The sequence below is a fragment of the Cololabis saira genome, chromosome 16, assembly GCF_033807715.1.
Source record: "Cololabis saira isolate AMF1-May2022 chromosome 16, fColSai1.1, whole genome shotgun sequence".
NCBI lineage: Eukaryota > Metazoa > Chordata > Actinopteri > Beloniformes > Belonidae > Cololabis > Cololabis saira.
Genome location: NC_084602.1, coordinates 14,917,484 through 14,934,897, shown reverse-complemented (window position 1 = coordinate 14,934,897; position 17,414 = coordinate 14,917,484). Strand labels below are relative to the sequence as shown.

At 39.5% G+C, this 17,414-nt stretch overlaps 2 protein-coding genes across 3 annotated transcripts in view; one reads left to right on the top strand and one right to left on the bottom strand.

Moving 5' to 3' along the window:
• The first annotated feature begins 832 nt into the window (after window positions 1–832).
• Window positions 833–9,374, top strand: pccb (propionyl-CoA carboxylase subunit beta). The gene is made up of 15 exons (XM_061743854.1): window positions 833–1,081; window positions 2,324–2,443; window positions 2,546–2,614; window positions 2,709–2,765; window positions 2,867–2,980; window positions 5,123–5,233; window positions 5,379–5,487; window positions 5,638–5,758; window positions 6,796–6,877; window positions 6,959–7,082; window positions 7,172–7,279; window positions 7,364–7,464; window positions 8,253–8,351; window positions 8,446–8,545; window positions 8,633–9,374. Exons 1-15 carry the CDS (start codon window positions 845–847, stop codon window positions 8,752–8,754), a joined length of 1,674 nt encoding a protein of 557 aa, XP_061599838.1. The 5' UTR covers window positions 833–844; the 3' UTR covers window positions 8,755–9,374.
• A 3,814-nt stretch (window positions 9,375–13,188) lies between these two features.
• Window positions 13,189–17,414, bottom strand: part of stag1a (STAG1 cohesin complex component a) — a 53,540-nt gene continuing 49,314 nt past the window's right edge. For both annotated transcript variants that reach the window (XM_061742919.1, XM_061742920.1), the window contains 5 exons: window positions 17,170–17,338; window positions 16,159–16,275; window positions 15,972–16,086; window positions 15,147–15,227; window positions 13,189–14,816 (listed from right to left, as the gene is read on the bottom strand). In XM_061742919.1, the coding sequence (XP_061598903.1) occupies window positions 14,793–14,816; window positions 15,147–15,227; window positions 15,972–16,086; window positions 16,159–16,275; window positions 17,170–17,338 (506 nt within the window). In that variant the 3' untranslated portion in view covers window positions 13,189–14,792. The remainder of the gene's footprint in view (window positions 14,817–15,146; window positions 15,228–15,971; window positions 16,087–16,158; window positions 16,276–17,169; window positions 17,339–17,414) is intronic.

Here is a 17,414-nt window from a genome sequence, read left to right as displayed (position 1 = left end):
TGATGATTGTCCACAAGGTGTGGATGAAGAATTTCGCAAGGAGAATTAGGATGTTCAATATCAGGTCACACTTATTGTCCTTTATGTTAATACCAAACACTATGTTCTCTCTTGTGAGAGGATTGAGTGGTTGAATGTCATTAAATTATCCTCTCGAGAGGAAAAAGCTAAAACAAACCACTAAATAAAAATGAAGAAGAAAAAACTTCACTGGAGGTTATTTAACCACATTTGTTCGCTTCTTTTTAATTAATCAACGTCTATTAGGGAGCTTTCTGGCTGTATCGGACTGGAAAGACTAACGTACCGGTACATTGCTAAAGGAAAACGAAAGGACTTTGCTGAATTCTGGGAACCATATATGAACATTATGACAGATGAAAGTGCAAGATTTACCTGAAAATAACTTGTAAATATTGTGGATTTTTTTTTTCTGTTTAATTTATTTATTTTATTTTTCCTCCCTGATTGGTTAATTCAATATATTATTTATATTTCAATTGAAAATTGTGCAAGCTAAGTGTATGTGTGTCTATGTAATGTATGTGTAAATGTTGTATGTCTGAAAAACTAAAAAATGACAATAAACATACCGGTATTGTGAAAAATAAATAAAATAAAGTCTATTTACTGCTGTCTTTCAGGGAGTTTGTCTACCTGACAAACTGAGTTGAGGGTAAACTTCGCTCCGTGATTTCAAGAAAACCCAACGTCCCGCCCAGCTGATTCTGCAACAATTTCCTTCGTTCTGATTGGCTGTGGGGACTCGCCCCCCGCACGCCATTGGTCGAAGTACCTGTCCATCAGTCCCAGCTGGTGTCATCCAAGAACGGGCACAGCAGCGATGGCGGCCTTCAGTGCAGCTCGGAACAGTTGTGGTCTGATCAATGGTTTGAGGGTTTCTTTTAGGAGCCTGGCGCAACTGAAACATGGAGCTGCGTCTGCATCAATGTCGCAGACGGGACGGGACTGCCGCTGGTACTCGGTCAGCCACCTGTCCGTGAAGCAGAGGATTGAGAATAAACGCGAGGCAGCGCTGGTCGGGGGAGGTCAGAAGAGAATAGATGCCCAGCACAAGCGGGTAAAGACACAAGTGTTACCGTTCACTGGTGGATTCTCTCTTAACCAATACATGCTTTTCTACATTTAAATGCTTTTCTCCATTTTCAACCTCTTTGTCAAAGACAGTGGTTGGGATGGGAAATGTCAGACTCAAGACCCAAAATCGACCACAGTGGACCCTGGGATTAATGTGGTTTTTTTTATTTCCTCAGTAAAATATTCCAACTACATTCAAATACAACTTTTGAGCTCTGAAAAGGCTCACTGTTAAGCACCGTCACACAGATATTGTGTGTAAAAGTTCTCAGTGCCCTTGAGCAAGTCTTTAATCCACTGTCAACATGTGTTTAAAGTTAGTTTGTACTTTTAACACCAAAGCCTAGTAATGAGGTCAAGGATATAAATAAAGGTCATACTCAAAAATTCAATTTATTTTATTCTTTATTTCATTAAAAAAAAATAAAACAATTCAATACAAATGTTCATAAATTGTGAATGAAAAGGGAGCAGAAAGAAGAAGATTCTTATCCGATCTGCCCCTTTTTCCAAGAAATAAATTCACAAATGACACAAATTACAAATAAAAAAAAAACTAAGTAAATAAAAAAACTAGAATAAAATTACCGCCGTCTATGGGTATGTCAAACTTAACTAACATATTTCATTATATTTACTTGACATACAGGCTTTAATTGTTCTTTTGAATGTAATGTTTGATTTGGATTCTTTGTTTTCTTTATTCAGATTGTTCCATAAACTGATTCCTTTCACAGAAACATAACGTTCCATCAATTTTGTCCTGCATCTTGGTTTTTTTAAAAATCTCTGTTCCTTTTAAGTTATACTTGCTTTCTCGTTTTTCAAATTTTTTCTGAATGTTGATTGGTAAAGTTTTTTTATGAGCTTTAAACATAATTTGCAGAATACTATAGTCTACTAATTAATGAAATTTCAACAATTTTAACTGAAGAAAGAAGAAGAAAGATGTAAAAACTGTATAAAGTATATTATATTGTTATGAAAGGATATAAATTGTATCTTGGTTATTATTAGAGTCAGTTGGTTGCCATGGTTATTGGATGGAGTTTTAAACTGTGGTTGAAATCAGTGGATAATTGCAATTGACCAATCAATGTGGGTGTTATTGATGACTAATTGTTGGAAAGAGGTGAATATCTGAAGTCACAAGCAAATTGAAGAAGTAAAGTCTTGTGTAGAGGTGTGTGTGTGTGTGTGGTAACCTTTGGTCACCTGTTTGCAGGGGAAGCTGACAGCCAGGGAGCGAGTGGAGCTCCTGCTGGACCAGGAGTCCTTTGTGGAGACGGACATGTTCGTGGAGCATCGCTGCGCTGACTTCGGCATGGAGCAGGACAGTAACAAGGTGAACGCCCTGGACATGTCCAGCGCCGTGCAGTGGAAATGATGAGAAAGGGGAAAAAAAAAAAAGCTTCCTTTTCTACTTATCTTTGTTTTGTTCTCTCAGTTCCCTGGCGACAGCGTGGTGACGGGCCGTGGCAGGATCAACGGCAGGCTCGTTTACGTGTTCAGTCAGGTACGGTGGGTGATCATTAATCAAACAGAAAACATTAATTTTGTGGCAGTACAGGTACAAACTCAAGGTCGTTGGTCTTGTTGTCTGCTCCCAGGACTTCACTGTGTTCGGTGGCAGCTTGTCCGGAGCTCACGCCCAGAAGATTTGCAAGGTGAACAATCATCCTGCAGTTCATGGGTGCATCAGCTTTAGTACTTTCTTCCCATTTACTTGGTCTTTGTCTCACCACCTTTTCTAAATGTCTGTGATCAGATAATGGACCAGGCCATGACGGTTGGGGCTCCCGTCATCGGGCTCAACGACTCTGGGGGAGCTCGGATCCAGGAGGGGGTGGAGTCTCTAGCTGGATATGCTGATATATTCCTGGTGTGTTAATCTGCTTTTTTTTATTTATACTTTTTAACTTCTGGAAGATGCAATATGTGCTTTCAGATTTCAAACTTGGACAACCGAATCAGAAGGTTTAAGCTCTGAGATAGTTTTTATTTCACATTCCAGGTCTTTTCAAGGTCGTAGTTTGCAGAGCTTCATGCTCTGACTTTAACTCAGTGATTTAACTTACAGTTTTTTTCGATTGCTTACACACTAAAATTAAAAGTAGTACACTATTAGCAAAACCTTACACTCAAGAAGCAAAACATCAGCCCATATTTGCACAACTATAAGCACATTGTCAACCTCACACTTGTTGCAAAACTCTACACACAGTGATTTTCAAAACACTAAACACACTAAACATACATTAGACACAAAAATCTATCATAAAGTCACTTCTTTGCAATACCAAAGCACTGACTGTCAAATTAGCACACCGTCCAACCAGTTGGTTCAACACAGTCATCAGGTGTGCAAACACTCGTTTGCTTAAATGTAGACACACCAATCAGGTGTATCTACACTATAGAAAGCAGCAGGTGAGCTCATTGGTCTCCAAGCACAAGAGTCAGAGAAAGACTACAGTTTTTCTCGATTGCTTTGACATTTTGCACATCATGGGTCAACTTTATCTAAACCTCACACCTTCTTTGCACAGCAAGAGTCCTCTCTGGCGAATCGGTTAACTATTTCTCATTGCTTTCACACAATTTTCTTTGACTTTTACTGTAATACACTTTTCAAAACAGTTAACACACTTCTCACAAAGAGACACAAAACATAACTGATTTACCATGGCAACACATTGCAGACACTTTGTAGCAGCCAATTGGAACTGCTCTCTCAATTCTAAAAATGATCAGCACCTGTGTGAACTCTCTTTGCAAGACAAAGCAAGTAGTCCTCAACCTATCAAAGAGATCAATAGCTTGAAGTTGACACCAAGCATGGATCGAGGAGGATGTGGACGAGAACATGTGGCCTGATCGTCAGGCCCGTGTCGACAATGCGTAATTTTCCTGTATTTTTATTTTTTTCATATGTACAGGGTTTCATTTGATTGTTTCATTTACAGTATTTTCTTTGAGAATTGACCTTTGTTGTACTGCATATTGAACCCTGTCATTTTGATTACGTGCATATGACAAGTACTGCAATACATATTTTTCTGTCAGAATCTTGACATTTTGTACACAGTAGAACAAATGTAAATCAATGGTGTTGACAGGAACTTCAGCAATACAAAAACAGATCTACAATATTTTACTGTATACACATTTTCTGATTTTACTGTAAATACTCTGTGACAGTATATTTCTAAGTTATATAACTAAGTTAGAGTGCTCAATACAAAACCCAAATTGTAGTATGTTGTCAGTTGTAAAATAGTCAATACTATGAGGGTGTTGAACAAAAGTTGATATTGATAGCTGTGGTTTCAATTTTGTTATCCATCGTTACAGTAAATAAATGAGAAAACACACATGTTCAATTGAGAAAAAATTCTAGGTTTTGATGGAAAAGTTTGGTTTTGATGGATGTGTGACAAGTTTTGAGAAAGTGGTGTCATTCTGCAAACATCATAAAGTGTTTTGGTTATTTCAGCTTCTGTTAAGGGCTTTGTGTGAGCTGTTTTGAAAAAGTAAACTGTGAATGGAAAAATGGGCCAAAACGATCAAGAAAAACTGTATATTTGTACTTTGTTGATAGTAGCCTACTCTAATCATAGGGACGTAGAAGTGCTAAAAGTGTTTTAGGTTTATCACAGCAGAGTGTAACTCGTGCAAACGGAGTATAGTAATGTGAAACGTGTTTGTTTCATATGGTAACAAAGTGTGGTTTTTAAAAAGAAGTGTATAGTTTTTACAAGCGTGTTTAATTTTGCAAAGGATCTGTAGTGTTTTGCTAATTTGGTGTGTTGTTGTGCTAATTGTGTGTAGTGTTTTGAAACCACGGGACCTGTTTTGAAAATCATGCTTAGGCAATCAAGAAAAACTGTAAAAGTGATCGTAGAAAAGTGCAACTTAAAGGGTAATTTTCCATCAACTGTGATATTTTATTTCACACTGCTGAACTCGTTGCCCCATTCAGCAGAAATGACAGAAATGAAAATAATACGTTCTGCTTTTCCAGAGGAATGTGTTGGCTTCAGGAGTCGTCCCGCAGATCTCCCTCATCATGGGTCCCTGTGCTGGGGGGGCCGTCTACTCCCCTGCCCTGACAGATTTCACCTTCATGGTTAAGGTACGAGGCTGCTCTGATGCTGCTGAAACACTGACCCCCCCTAGAAACACCAAAGTTAGGTGTGCCATACTTGCCCACAGACGACACAGTTCAGGATTTGGCTCTTGCCCCCTGTAGTCTGAGAGTGTTGCGTTTGTGTTCATAGGACACGTCGTACCTGTTCATCACGGGCCCAGACGTGGTGAAGTCTGTCACCAATGAAGATGTGACTCAAGAGGAGCTCGGTGGAGCCAAAACTCATACTACTGTATCTGGTCAGTTTGGCATATTAAAACTTGAATTTCTCCTCAGAACACAAGCCTTCAAATAATTATTTGGAAGAGAAACTTGGAGGTTTATCTGCATTAAGTTTTGGCCATATTTCTGAGTGCAAAAACATTTTCTTCGTATTGTCTGGTGTTCAGGTGTCGCCCACCGAGCGTTTGAGAACGACGTGGAGGCTTTGCTGAACCTGCGAGAGTTCTTCAACTTCCTGCCACTCAGCAACCAGGACCCCGCCCCCATCAGGGAGTGCCACGACCCTCGGTACCCAGACCTGTCCAACATTTTTATCTTTTATTTAGTAAGATGTGGATCAAAAAGGGAATCCAATGATTTACTAATTCCCTAAATGCTACTCATAAGATAAAATGGTACAAAGAGAGCATTCTTTGAAGAAAATAGCTAAGCATTGTTTTGATTTGAGCGTTCATTAAGAACTAAATGTAAGCAACAAAAGAAGAAATGTGTTTGATGTTTTTGCATCTCCTGCTCTCTAAAGAGCATATACTTGCATGATATGTTTGATTTGTTAATCTCCCCTTAACTGCCATCATGATCCACATTTCTAATGGGCCGGTGAGTCATTTAGCCCCTGGAATCTTGCTGCTCTTGTAATTGTAATCCTAAGAGTATACAAAATGATTAAGTCCAAGACGGTATAAAAGTACATAAAAATATGTCCGATACCAGGCCGAGAGCTCTGCAGAGGGAGATTCAACGCTCACGTGTTGCACAGTTAACCAGGAGTATATCATAGTTTCACCCAGAGGGGTGTTTACAATCTTTGGTGGTTTGAGAGCTCAAGTAACTAGAGATTGTAAAAGTTTATAAGATGTAAAGGAAGGGTATTTATGCACATAAATGAGACCAGATCACAGTGTGTGTTTATCTATATTCTGCTGCAGTGCAACAGAAGTAACAGAAAACATCTTCATAAGGACACTTGGTTACCGGCAAACATAATTTTCCATATTCCAGTAACATGAGCAGAATGCGGTTTTAACATGTTTCTCCAGTTTGTAAATATTAATTATTTATGAGTCCGTCACCGATGTGCAGTCACTTATGCCCCCTCAAACCATTACAGATGTCTGTTTTTGAAGCTGATGTTGACGGAGGTCCTGCCACGCTTTTAGCTCAGAAAGTCTCTACAAGGCAGAGTTTTAGCACCCATTTGTGAATACTTGGTGTCCTTGAGCCCGTGCTGTGATTTCTTTACCTGATCACACTTCAACATCAGTTTACTTTGCACTTTTTTTAGCAAACTTCTTTGCAAAGTCTGATATTTTGTTCCATTTCAGCGATCGATCGGTGAAGTCATTGGACACCATTGTCCCATCAGAGTCCACGAAAGCCTACGACATGTTGGACATCATTCATGCGGTATGTGAAGGAGCACACGCCTTAATGCGGCCTTTTGTTTCTGTGAGACTTAAACTCACCTTTCTTACTGCATTTGTTTAGATCGTGGATGAGAGGGATTTCTTTGAGATCATGCCCAATTATGCCAAAAACATAGTCGTGGGATTCGCCAGAATGAATGGACGCACCGTGGGCATTGTGGGTAATCAGCCAAAAGTGGCTTCCGGTAAGGGAAGAGTTTAAAATAAGACTTTTTGATTTTTCTTTTTCTTCGTTTGGATGTTGAATCTGTGATTATTTATTTTTCTCCGTCAGGTTGTTTGGACATCAACTCCTCAGTGAAGGGAGCCCGCTTTGTCCGCTTTTGTGACGCCTTCAACATTCCCATCATTACCTTTGTGGATGTGCCAGGTTTCCTGCCAGGTATGTCTGTGGAAAAACATCAGCGTTTTCCTTCCCGGCGCTGGCCTCGGAGCCGTCACGTCTGACGCTGCGCGCTCTCAACAGGTACGTCTCAGGAGTACGGAGGGATCATCAGACATGGGGCCAAGCTCTTGTATGCCTTCGCCGAAGCCACCGTTCCCAAAATAACCGTCATCACCAGAAAGGTACGAGTGTTTGAACTAAACGAGAGGGGGCCGATTTTTTTTTTTTTTTTTTTTTCACCTTAATTTAACCAGATAAAAAAGACCCATTGAGGTCAAGACCTCTTTTCCAAGGGTGACCTGGCCAAGGAAGGCAGCAGCACACGTCCACACGCAAACAGCAATCACGAAATAAACATTAAAATGAGAGTGCAAACTGTTTAGCAAATAAAGTGCAATAGTGGTGACTTCAGTAATATGTAAAAAAAAAAAAACAACAACTTCAGAAATAATTTAAGAACACGGGCACATGTAGTTTATAAACACAGGCACTGCCGAACTGATTCTCGTTGTCAGTTTTTAAGAAGTGAGCGAAAGGCTTCAAATGAAACAAGTTCAGGCATTTTCAGTTCAAGTTGGAGGATATTCCACGCAGAGGGTGCAGAGAAACTAAAAGCTTTTTTCCCCAAGTTAGTCCGAACACGAGGAACAGCCAGGTGCAAAGTGTCATTCGACCTTAAAGCATATTGGCTTTTAGTTCTCTGAAGAAATAAACATAAATAACCAGGAACCGAGCCAAGAAGAGCCTTATACATCAGAGTCATCCAGTGTGTAAATCGTCTAACATTCAGTGAAGGCAAGCCAGCTTTAGCATACAATTCACAGTGGTGAGTGAGATGGCTACAACCAGTTATGATGCCGATGCAAACGTAGCTCCAGGTTATGAATTACACCCGTAAGTCTGAAAAGATCTGCATGTCCTGATAAAGCTGCCTTTTGCAGGCTTTGTGGTGACTGTTTTTGTATCTCAGGCGTACGGAGGAGCTTATGATGTAATGAGCTCCAAACACTTGAGGGGAGACGTGAACTACGCCTGGCCCACGGCTGAAGTTGCTGTCATGGGTGCTAAGGTGGGAAAGACCCGTGCTTTTTAATGCTTCTCTTTCTGTCTCTCTTTCATGTTTTTACTAACAGCATTCACGCTGTGTTTATGCATTTCCACAGGGCGCCGTTCAGATCATCTTCAGAGGAAAGGAAAACCAGGCCGAAGCCGAGGCTGAATACGTGGATAAGTTCGCCAACCCGTTCCCAGCTGCCGTCAGAGGTGAATCTGCTAACAGCTCAAGTCTCCAATCGGCATCCAGCTCCAACCTAATGCTTGTTTTTTTTTTTTCTTCTATTTCTTAAAAAGGTTTTGTTGATGACATCATCGAGCCAGCGACCACACGTAAGAAGATCTGCGATGATCTGGACGTGCTGGCCAGCAAGAAGCAGGTCAACCCCTGGAAGAAGCATGCCAACATTCCTCTGTGAAACCCAGATTGGCGCCGCTCGTTCACACTACCAACACCTGTGTTTTTTTTCTTTCTACGTTGTAATGAACTGCAGCGGCGATGACTTCAGAAAGCTGCTGTGGAGATTTAAGTCATCATAATGTTTACCACTCCACTAAAAGCATAAGTAAAGACCCCCCCTCAACTCGGTTTCCTGCAAACATCACTGTTTATGTTTCAAACCATTTGGATTTGGAGGAACTTTGGGTCCTGTGATGGAAATCAGACCACGTAGCTTTCCATTTTTAGTCTGATATGCAAAATATTGAGGGGAAATTCCTTCAAAAGACCTGAACTCAGTAATAATCATGTCAGCAGTGACCATATTGGCCACTATTGTTGATTTTCCCTTTTTATTCTTTAGGAACAAGGTTATATCTGAAAGAGCAGACTTCATAAACATCTTAAAAACGGTCACTGTGACCGTTTTTACGCACCTCTGTTTGTGTACTGTGTTTGGGTTTTTTGCAGTACTTTCAGATGCACTTTGTCATCTTTTTAAGGTCATAAAAAGTCATTTCTCAAAACCTGGAACTGTGCCTTTTTCTCTGCGGTGGCTGTCCACCCTGCCGTCTGTAAAATAAATTGTGTATTCAGTAACCTTGTGGCTTTGTGACTCTTACCAAAATAACAGCTTATCGTGGTCTACGGGGAGCTCTAACAAATACAGTCAGGTCCAGAAGTATTTGAATAATCTCAGGTTTGTTTTAAATGATTTTTGCCTTTAAACACCATCTAACAGCCATTTAATCAAAGTGCCTGCATTTTCAGGAGCTTAGAAGTACAGTTGAAACCAGAAGTTTATATACATTGTGCAAAAAGACAAATTTTTTTGTCTCACTGAAGTTAAATCAGACTAAACTTTTCCTGTTTCAGGTCAGTCAGGATTAACAAAATTATTTCACTTTGCTAAATGCCACAATAATGACAGAGAGAATTTTATATTTCTTTCTTCAAGGTCCAAAGTTTAAAGTTGTCTGTAAATAACGTGGGGAGGCCAAGATGATGTCATGGGTTTGAAGGCTGCTGATAAGTGAAGTGACAACATGTGAGTTAATGGAAGGCAGACCTGGGGGTGTCTTTAAGGCCACACCTCAAACACTGCTACACTCTGGTAATGCTGACTGACCTGAAACAGGTTTAGTCTGATTTAACTTCAGACCGTTAGTCATTAAGTACCTGAAGTCTCTCTAGAGATCCGGTCAGGTCTCCACTGTAGGAGCGTTCAGTTGCTGCTTGATCCTGTTTCTGCCTTCAGTTTCATCTTCAGTAACTGAAAAGCATCATTTAATTGTTGAGATCAGGCTACTTATCCCACAACTGAATAAAATAACGTATTTGCCTTAAAAAGTCTTTTTGCTTTCACAATGTTTAAAATCATTATCCATCTGCTCTCTGATAATCCCATACACCTGAGGATTCATCTTCTACTTTCTAAGAATGTGCCAAAACTTAGACTTGGTCACACCTGAGGCTTTCCCCGACCCTCCTATAGCTATATCCACCGGTCTCTTTCTCTGGTCGACCTAATGAAGTACGGTGAGTTTGGGTGGTTTTATTTTTTTTTCAGCCTAAAGATGGCCTACACTTCCACCAACATCTCACCTCATGTCAACTGGTGCACTAAAGTAACGAGTTAGCGGACCAATCCTGGCCATGTAACTACTTTTCAGTCAAATATCAAAATACTTCTCAAGCCTTGAAAATGGAGGTGCTTTACTTCAATTGACTCTAATTTCCAAGTAAGTGGTAATGTATGAGGTGCCGTGATTTAGCATTCATAAACACATGAAATCCAACTTTTTTACACACTATACTGAAAACCTCTCACACCCACTAAATCTCTCATACACACAGGTGAAATGCTCTTATACATACAGACTGTCTCAGAAAATTTGAATATTGTGATAAAGTCCTTTATTTTCTGTAATGCAAAAATGTCATACATTCTGGATTCATTACAAATCAACTGAAATATTGCAAGCCTTTTTTTATTTTAATATTGCTGATCATGGCTTACAGCTTAAGAAAAGTCAAACATCCTATCTCAAAAAATTAGAATATCCTGGGAATCTTAATCTTAAACTGTAAGCCATAATCAGCAATATTAAAATAATAAAAGGCTTGCAATATTTCAGTTAATTTGTAATGAATCCAGAATGTATGACATTTTTGTTTTTTTAATTGCATTACAGAAAATAAAGAACTTTATCACAATATTCTAATTTTCTGAGACAGTCCTGTACAACTGGAAATGTATCCACTCACATATACAATGTGATCACAGATACTACTGCTCATATATAGGTTGAAAATGTTTAAGTTGAAAATGCTGCTCTTTATAATAATAAATAATCTTATAATCTTCTCTCGCATGCACTCTAAACGTTACGACGTATTGATGTGCTAAATAAATCTGCACTAGGGAGCAAAAGTGTGCGGTCTCCTCTCTTGTTTTTTCCTGCATCTATGTTTTGAGACCAGCACCTGTTGAGATATTGGATGTGCACGACCTATTTCACCCTCTGGAGTGGCCATCACAAAGCCCTGATCTGAATCCCATCCAACATTTGTGGGCAGATCTGAAGAGGCGTGTGTGAGCGAGGCGACCGACAAACCTGGATCAGTTCCACCGGTTCTGTTTGGATGAACGGGCCAGAACTCCAGCAGAGTTCTGTCAGAAGCTAGAGGGTTACCCAACACGTTTCACCCAAGTCATACAGTTCAAAGGCAATGCTATGAAATACTAAGATATGTAGGTAAACGTTTGACCTCAAAGAAAGTAACACAAAATTCTCTGAAAAATTCTCTCTCTCATTATTATGGCATTTAGCAAAATAGAATAATTATGGTGATACCGACTGACCTGAAACAGGAGAGGTTTAGTCTGATCTAACTTCAGACAGTGAGACAAAAATGTTAAGTGTCTTTTTGCAAAGTGTACTGTATGTAAACTTCTGGTTTCCACTGTATTTCTCTGTTTACCTGGACAGCAGGCTGGACTGAAGATACAACACCAATGATGTTTATAAGAAAGGACAGAGAGGACTTTACTTTGTAAAGGAGCTTAGAATATTCAGCATTTGCAGCAAGATGTTGAATATCTTCTATAAGCCTGTCGTGGAGAGTTCAGTCACATCTGCAGCTACTGTATCTGTTGGATGAGCAGCATGAGAGCAAAGGATCTTCTGTAGCCATGTGAGTGAACCTATATCTGCGCCTGGATTTATTTTGATTTTATGGCTGTGGAATTGTCAAAGAATGAGTGCTCCTGCCCATTCTTTTCCCAAGATAACTTCAACTTTCAATATCTGTCAGTTATTCAATACTACTGTGTGTTCTGACAGTGTAATAACTGTTTAGTGTTTAAAGGAATAAAAAGATAAAAACGGATTTGGATTTTTCAAGTTTATAACAGGATAAGAACTCTGAAATGGCATGAACAAAAAATTTCACATGAACAATTTGAACTTTTAACTATTTTACATATTTACAAAAAAGTGTGTCAGTCCTGGACTTTGTTCTCAATTGTTTTTTGCCTGTTTTTCCAATAAATGTCCAGGCGTTTTTTTGTTGAAAAAAGGTGTTCAAATGCAATCGTTTGGGTCTCTAATATTTTTTTGCATTCAAACACTTTCTTTCTTTGATTGAAAGTTTTTTTTATTGAAGTGATTTTTTTAATTGAAAATATTTTTTTCTTTTTGAAGCAACTTCTTTTTTGATTAAATGATAGACACAAATGTCCTACCCATAATATGGCCCAAACACAAAAAAACGCTACTTCAATCAAAAAAGTTGCTTCAAACAAAAAAAACTTCACTTCTATCAAAGAAAACATTTCCAATCAAAGAAAAACAGTGTTCAATTGCATTTTTTTGAATCTCAAATATTTTGAAAATATATTTTTTGATTGAATAATTAAGAAACAACCTCCATACCGTTTCAACTGAATTTTCAGTTGTGTTTGTGAGAGAATTTCACCAGTGTGTGTGAGAGGGAAAAAATTTAAACTGTATATATGAGCAGATTTCACTAGTTTGTGTAAGAGCGTTTCAGTAGTATCTGTGAGCACATTTCAGTTGTATATGTGAGTGGATACATGTTGTATGTATAAGAGCATTTCACCTGTGTGTATGAGAGATTTCACAAGTGAGTGTGAGAGGTTTTCAGTATAGTGTGTAAAAGAGTTGGATTTCATGTGTTTATCAACGCTAATTCAGAATGATGTCCCTCACAGCACCTCATAGTGATGCCTGGAGGTTCCTGGTAAAACTGTGGGATGCTGACAAATGTTAACATGAATAAACATCTCCTTCGGTTTGGGATTTATACAGAATAAAGTAGTAATTCCTTAGTTTGATCTGTCATGAGTAATTAAACGACTGACACGTCATTAACACAGGCGCAAACAATGGTGCAGAAATCGGTTACAGATTTTATTTTATTAAAAAGAATTTAACTTCACAGAAAGAAAAAGAAAAAAAAAAGAAAAAACAAACAAACAAAACAATACAAAAAAAACACAGGCTTTCATAGTATTTTAGGGCAACTGATGTGAACTGCACTGCAGAAATGATCCAATTGTCTCTGATATTTACAGGACTGCCATCCAGCCAACGAGCACAGGTTGGAAATGATTGGTTACCCTGACGGAGGGCGAGTAAGGGTTTGGCTGAGAACATTCAAAACACATTCAAACACATCTGTCAGACATGGAGATCCTTCACGGTAACTGGATATGAACAATGATACGAACAAATCTCCGACTGTGGATCCGTTAACACTGTTGCAGCTGCAAAAAAAACCTCTAAAAAAACAACAGAACAAAACATGGAGAAACTGCACAGATGTTTCTGCTGCAAAACGATTACAATCAGATGATGCAGCACCTAAAGGCTGGTATCCTTGGTAACCATCTGATATGACATACAGTGATTGGGAGGGAGGGAGTGGGTAGAATATACTTTTAAGTATGTAGGCCACAATTTGGCAACAAACAAATTACATATTCAAGAAAACAAAAAAAACTGTACAAACAGACAAAAACAAAAACACACTCGATTTTAAAACTTTAGTACTAAAGCTAAAGAATTGAAAATATGTTTTATTGTCTTTTTAAAACTTTTTTCTATTTTTTTTTTTTTTTTTTACTTCAAAAAGCCGTTACTCAGGGAGTGTGTGTGTTTGTGTGTGAAAGGGAATTTGAGGATCTGAGAAAGGCGGCCGTTCCGCCGGAGATGCGGCTTCACAGTCAAACGACGCTCTCTTCGCTTTGACGTCACACATCACAAGACGGTTACATCACTTCCTCCTGGTCGGCCGACGGCGGGTTCACCTCCTTGTGCATGGGCCACTAATCGACCGTCGCCACCGGCAACACTTTTACATCACACACCACATACAAGAGATGGCGAACAGAGAGAGGGGGGAGGAGGAGGAGAGGCGTCAGCGGGTGGCGATAAGAGACGGGATCTGGAACATTTAGTGCTGATTTCCTCTCCACCTTTGGGTTTGATCAAAGAGACTGAAGTGCAACACTGAAAGAAGGGGGCGGGGCCTGTACAGAGTGTCACGCTGCTTTGTGATGCCGACCACAAGCGGAGGCAGACGAGTGTACGTCTGTGTAACGGGGGGGAACTTTAAAAACTGCGGGTGCTCTCGGCCTGGCTGCCGAATCGAGCTGCCAGAGCGCCAGTCGGAGGCCACTACTTGAAAAAGCGCTAAACCGACAGGCTGAAGAGGAAGAAGAGGAACACGAGCAGGACGAAGCTCTTGAATAATTCACACAAGGCTGTGGAACCTGCAGTCTGCGTGAAAGAACAGAGCGGATCCTCGACTACGGGTGAGATCCAGCTGGTCCGGGATCCATCAGAACCGTCCCCCCTCTTGACAAACATCCTTCCATCACATCTTGGAGAGAGAGAGAAGTACTGTAACATTGTTTATCTTCTTCTTAAAGAGTTCGATTGGCAGGTGAAGTGGGTCAGACGTCCACACAAACGTCCCCTCTTTTCAGGATCAGAACATGGGCATGCTGAAACCCTGGAACGACAGACACGACCCACGAGGTTAAGTAACATAGAAACACTTGACAAAATCAACCTTTTCTATATTTCTGAGGTAAAAGGATGTTGTGGAAAAGTAAAACATCTTTATGCCTTTTCTTCATCTTTTATGACTTGCCTTTGTGTGATGTAAATACAGTCAAAACATGTGACCCGACAGCAGAAGTGTTAAACCTTGCTCCTCTGCGGTGTTAATTAACCAATAGAATGAGCGATTGTATCGTGTCTGCAGTGAGCACATCACTGTTGCTCGTGAAAATGGCTGAAAAAAAAAAAAGTTCCACAAAAATGTCTTTACGGCACGTACCGACTCATCCTCAATCATCGCTGCAGAGTCGAAGAAGTCTGGTCTCAACTCCGCTCTTTCCCGTCTGTTCCTTGATGGCGGCTGGAAAACATCAGAAAAGCGGAGGATGTGCGTCAGACTTACGGAGCGCTTGAGCCAGTGCAGCTCAGAGTTTAGTTTTTATTACATCAAAAAGGCACATTTACAACAATCAGGGACGAGAAAGAGCTCTGTACTATATTTAGTAAATAAATAATAATAAAAAGATAAAAACGGATTTGGATTTTTCAAGTTTATAACAGGATAAGAACTCAATTTGAACTTTGAACTATTTTACATATTTACAAAAAAGTGTGTCAGTCCTGGACTTTGTTCTCAATTGTTTTTTGCCCAATAAATGTCCAGGCGTTTTTTTGGATCAAAAATATTTTTGATCCAAAAAAGTGTTCAAATGCAATTGTTTGAGTCTCTAATATTTTTTTGACTTCAAACACTTTTTTTCTTTGATTGAAAAAGTTTTTTTTTTTATTGAAGTGATCGTTTTTTTATAGAAGATATTTTTTTCTTTTTGAAGCAACTTCTTTTTTGATTAAATGATAAAGACACAAATGTCCTACCCATAATATGGCCCAAACACAAAAAAAAACCGCTACTTCAATCAAAAAAGTTGCTTCAAACAAAAAAAACTTCACTTCTATCAAAGAATCTTGACCACAATAACAAAAGGAAATAGATCAGATACAAATAATAACAACAATACAAAGAGCAAGGTTAGTGAGAACAGGTCTTAAATGTCTGCAGAGAAATATTTGGAGACATAACTCTACAGGAAATGACATCACTGACCAGGTCGATCACCATGGTGTCCTCAAACTCTTCGTTCATGTCCTCCAGCTGGCCTCGCGATGACATCATCACGTCCTCAAAGATCGGCTCCGCGTCATCCTCCATCAGCCCGCGCCTGAGAGGGAGCGCCAGTTAAACGGGAGTCTCGTTCCGTATGGGGGGTTTTTAAAGCTCAGCGAGCACTTACACGGTCTGCCGGACGCCCTGGTTGTTGCGCGACTTGATGTAGTTTATGCCCGTTCGGTCCTTCCTGTTGACCTCGTCCATCTTCTGCTGGCCGAGCCACGACATCTGCATCTGAGGACTGGACGCAAATGTATCGTGTAATTAGGTAGTTAGTTATGAATCTTTATTTCGGCTTGTACACACTTTTTTGCAGAACAAGATGAAAAGGTCAAAAAAAAAAAAACAACATTTCTTTTGCAGAAAAGGTGTAGGCAGAAGCCGTAGCTTATAGTGCCTACCCTTTTTTCTTATGATCAGCATAAATATGAGACATTAACTTTACTCCGTGGAAACAAACAATACATGAAGACAAAAATAAGTAAGACAAAATATAAAATTGACGTTTCACATTCTAGAATGTTTTTGATAGTATATTTTATAATTATAGTGTTTTATATTTATTTACAGTATTTTCTTTAAACATTTCCTTAAACTTGAAGATAGAACTACTAGGTTGTTATTACAACTATTCCATATTTCTCTAGCCTTAATTGATGTACATCTCTTTTTAATATTAGTTCTTGCTGTCGTCGTCTCAAACATGAGTTTCCCCCTCAGGTCATAGCGGTTTCTTTTATCTGGAACAGGTCCTGAATGCAGTTTGGAAGCAGTTTCTGCTGGGCTTTAAGGGCAAATAAAACAGTTTTCTGCTCTACTATATCATGGAATTTTAAAGTATTATATTTAATAAAAAGATTATTTGTTGGTTTATAATAGTCAGATCTATTAATTATCCATAACGCTCTTTTCTGTAATAAGAAAATAGGGTTTGTATTTGTTTTATAGGTGTTACCCCATACCTCCACACAATAAGTCATGTAACTCATGAGTGAGTTATACATCAAAAACTGTGCTCTTTGACAGAAAAAATAATTTGTTTTATTTAATATTGCTAGGGTTTTAGACATTTTTGGTGTAAGCTGGCGTAACGACGTGCAGTGTTTTTTTCTGGATGCTATATTCAACAACGTACTTGTGCACAAAGTCGTTCTCTGATCCCGGCTCCGAGTCCGGGTCGGGCAAGTGCTCGGCCGGTCTGTTCTCTCTGAGCACTGTGGAGGTGAGCTGAGGAGCCGGGAGCGGCCCCGGTGTCTGGATGGTGTCGTTTCGCATCAGCCACGAGCCCTCCACGCTGCTCTCCTCTGAAAGTAAACGCACACAAACAGTGTCTGGTTTTTGCACAGACCTTTCCGTAGGTGGTTGTGCGGACCCGGCCTG

Excerpts from the sequence above, each read along its gene's own strand:
- pccb (XM_061743854.1), top strand. The coding sequence starts at position 845 with ATGGCGGCCTTCAGTGCAGCTCGGAACAGTTGTGGTCTGATCAATGGT. Across the intron at positions 5,234-5,378 it reads ATTTCACCTTCATGGTTAAG|GACACGTCGTACCTGTTCAT; the intron begins GTACGAGGCTGC and ends TTGTGTTCATAG. Across the intron at positions 6,878-6,958 it reads TGTTGGACATCATTCATGCG|ATCGTGGATGAGAGGGATTT; the intron begins GTATGTGAAGGA and ends GCATTTGTTTAG.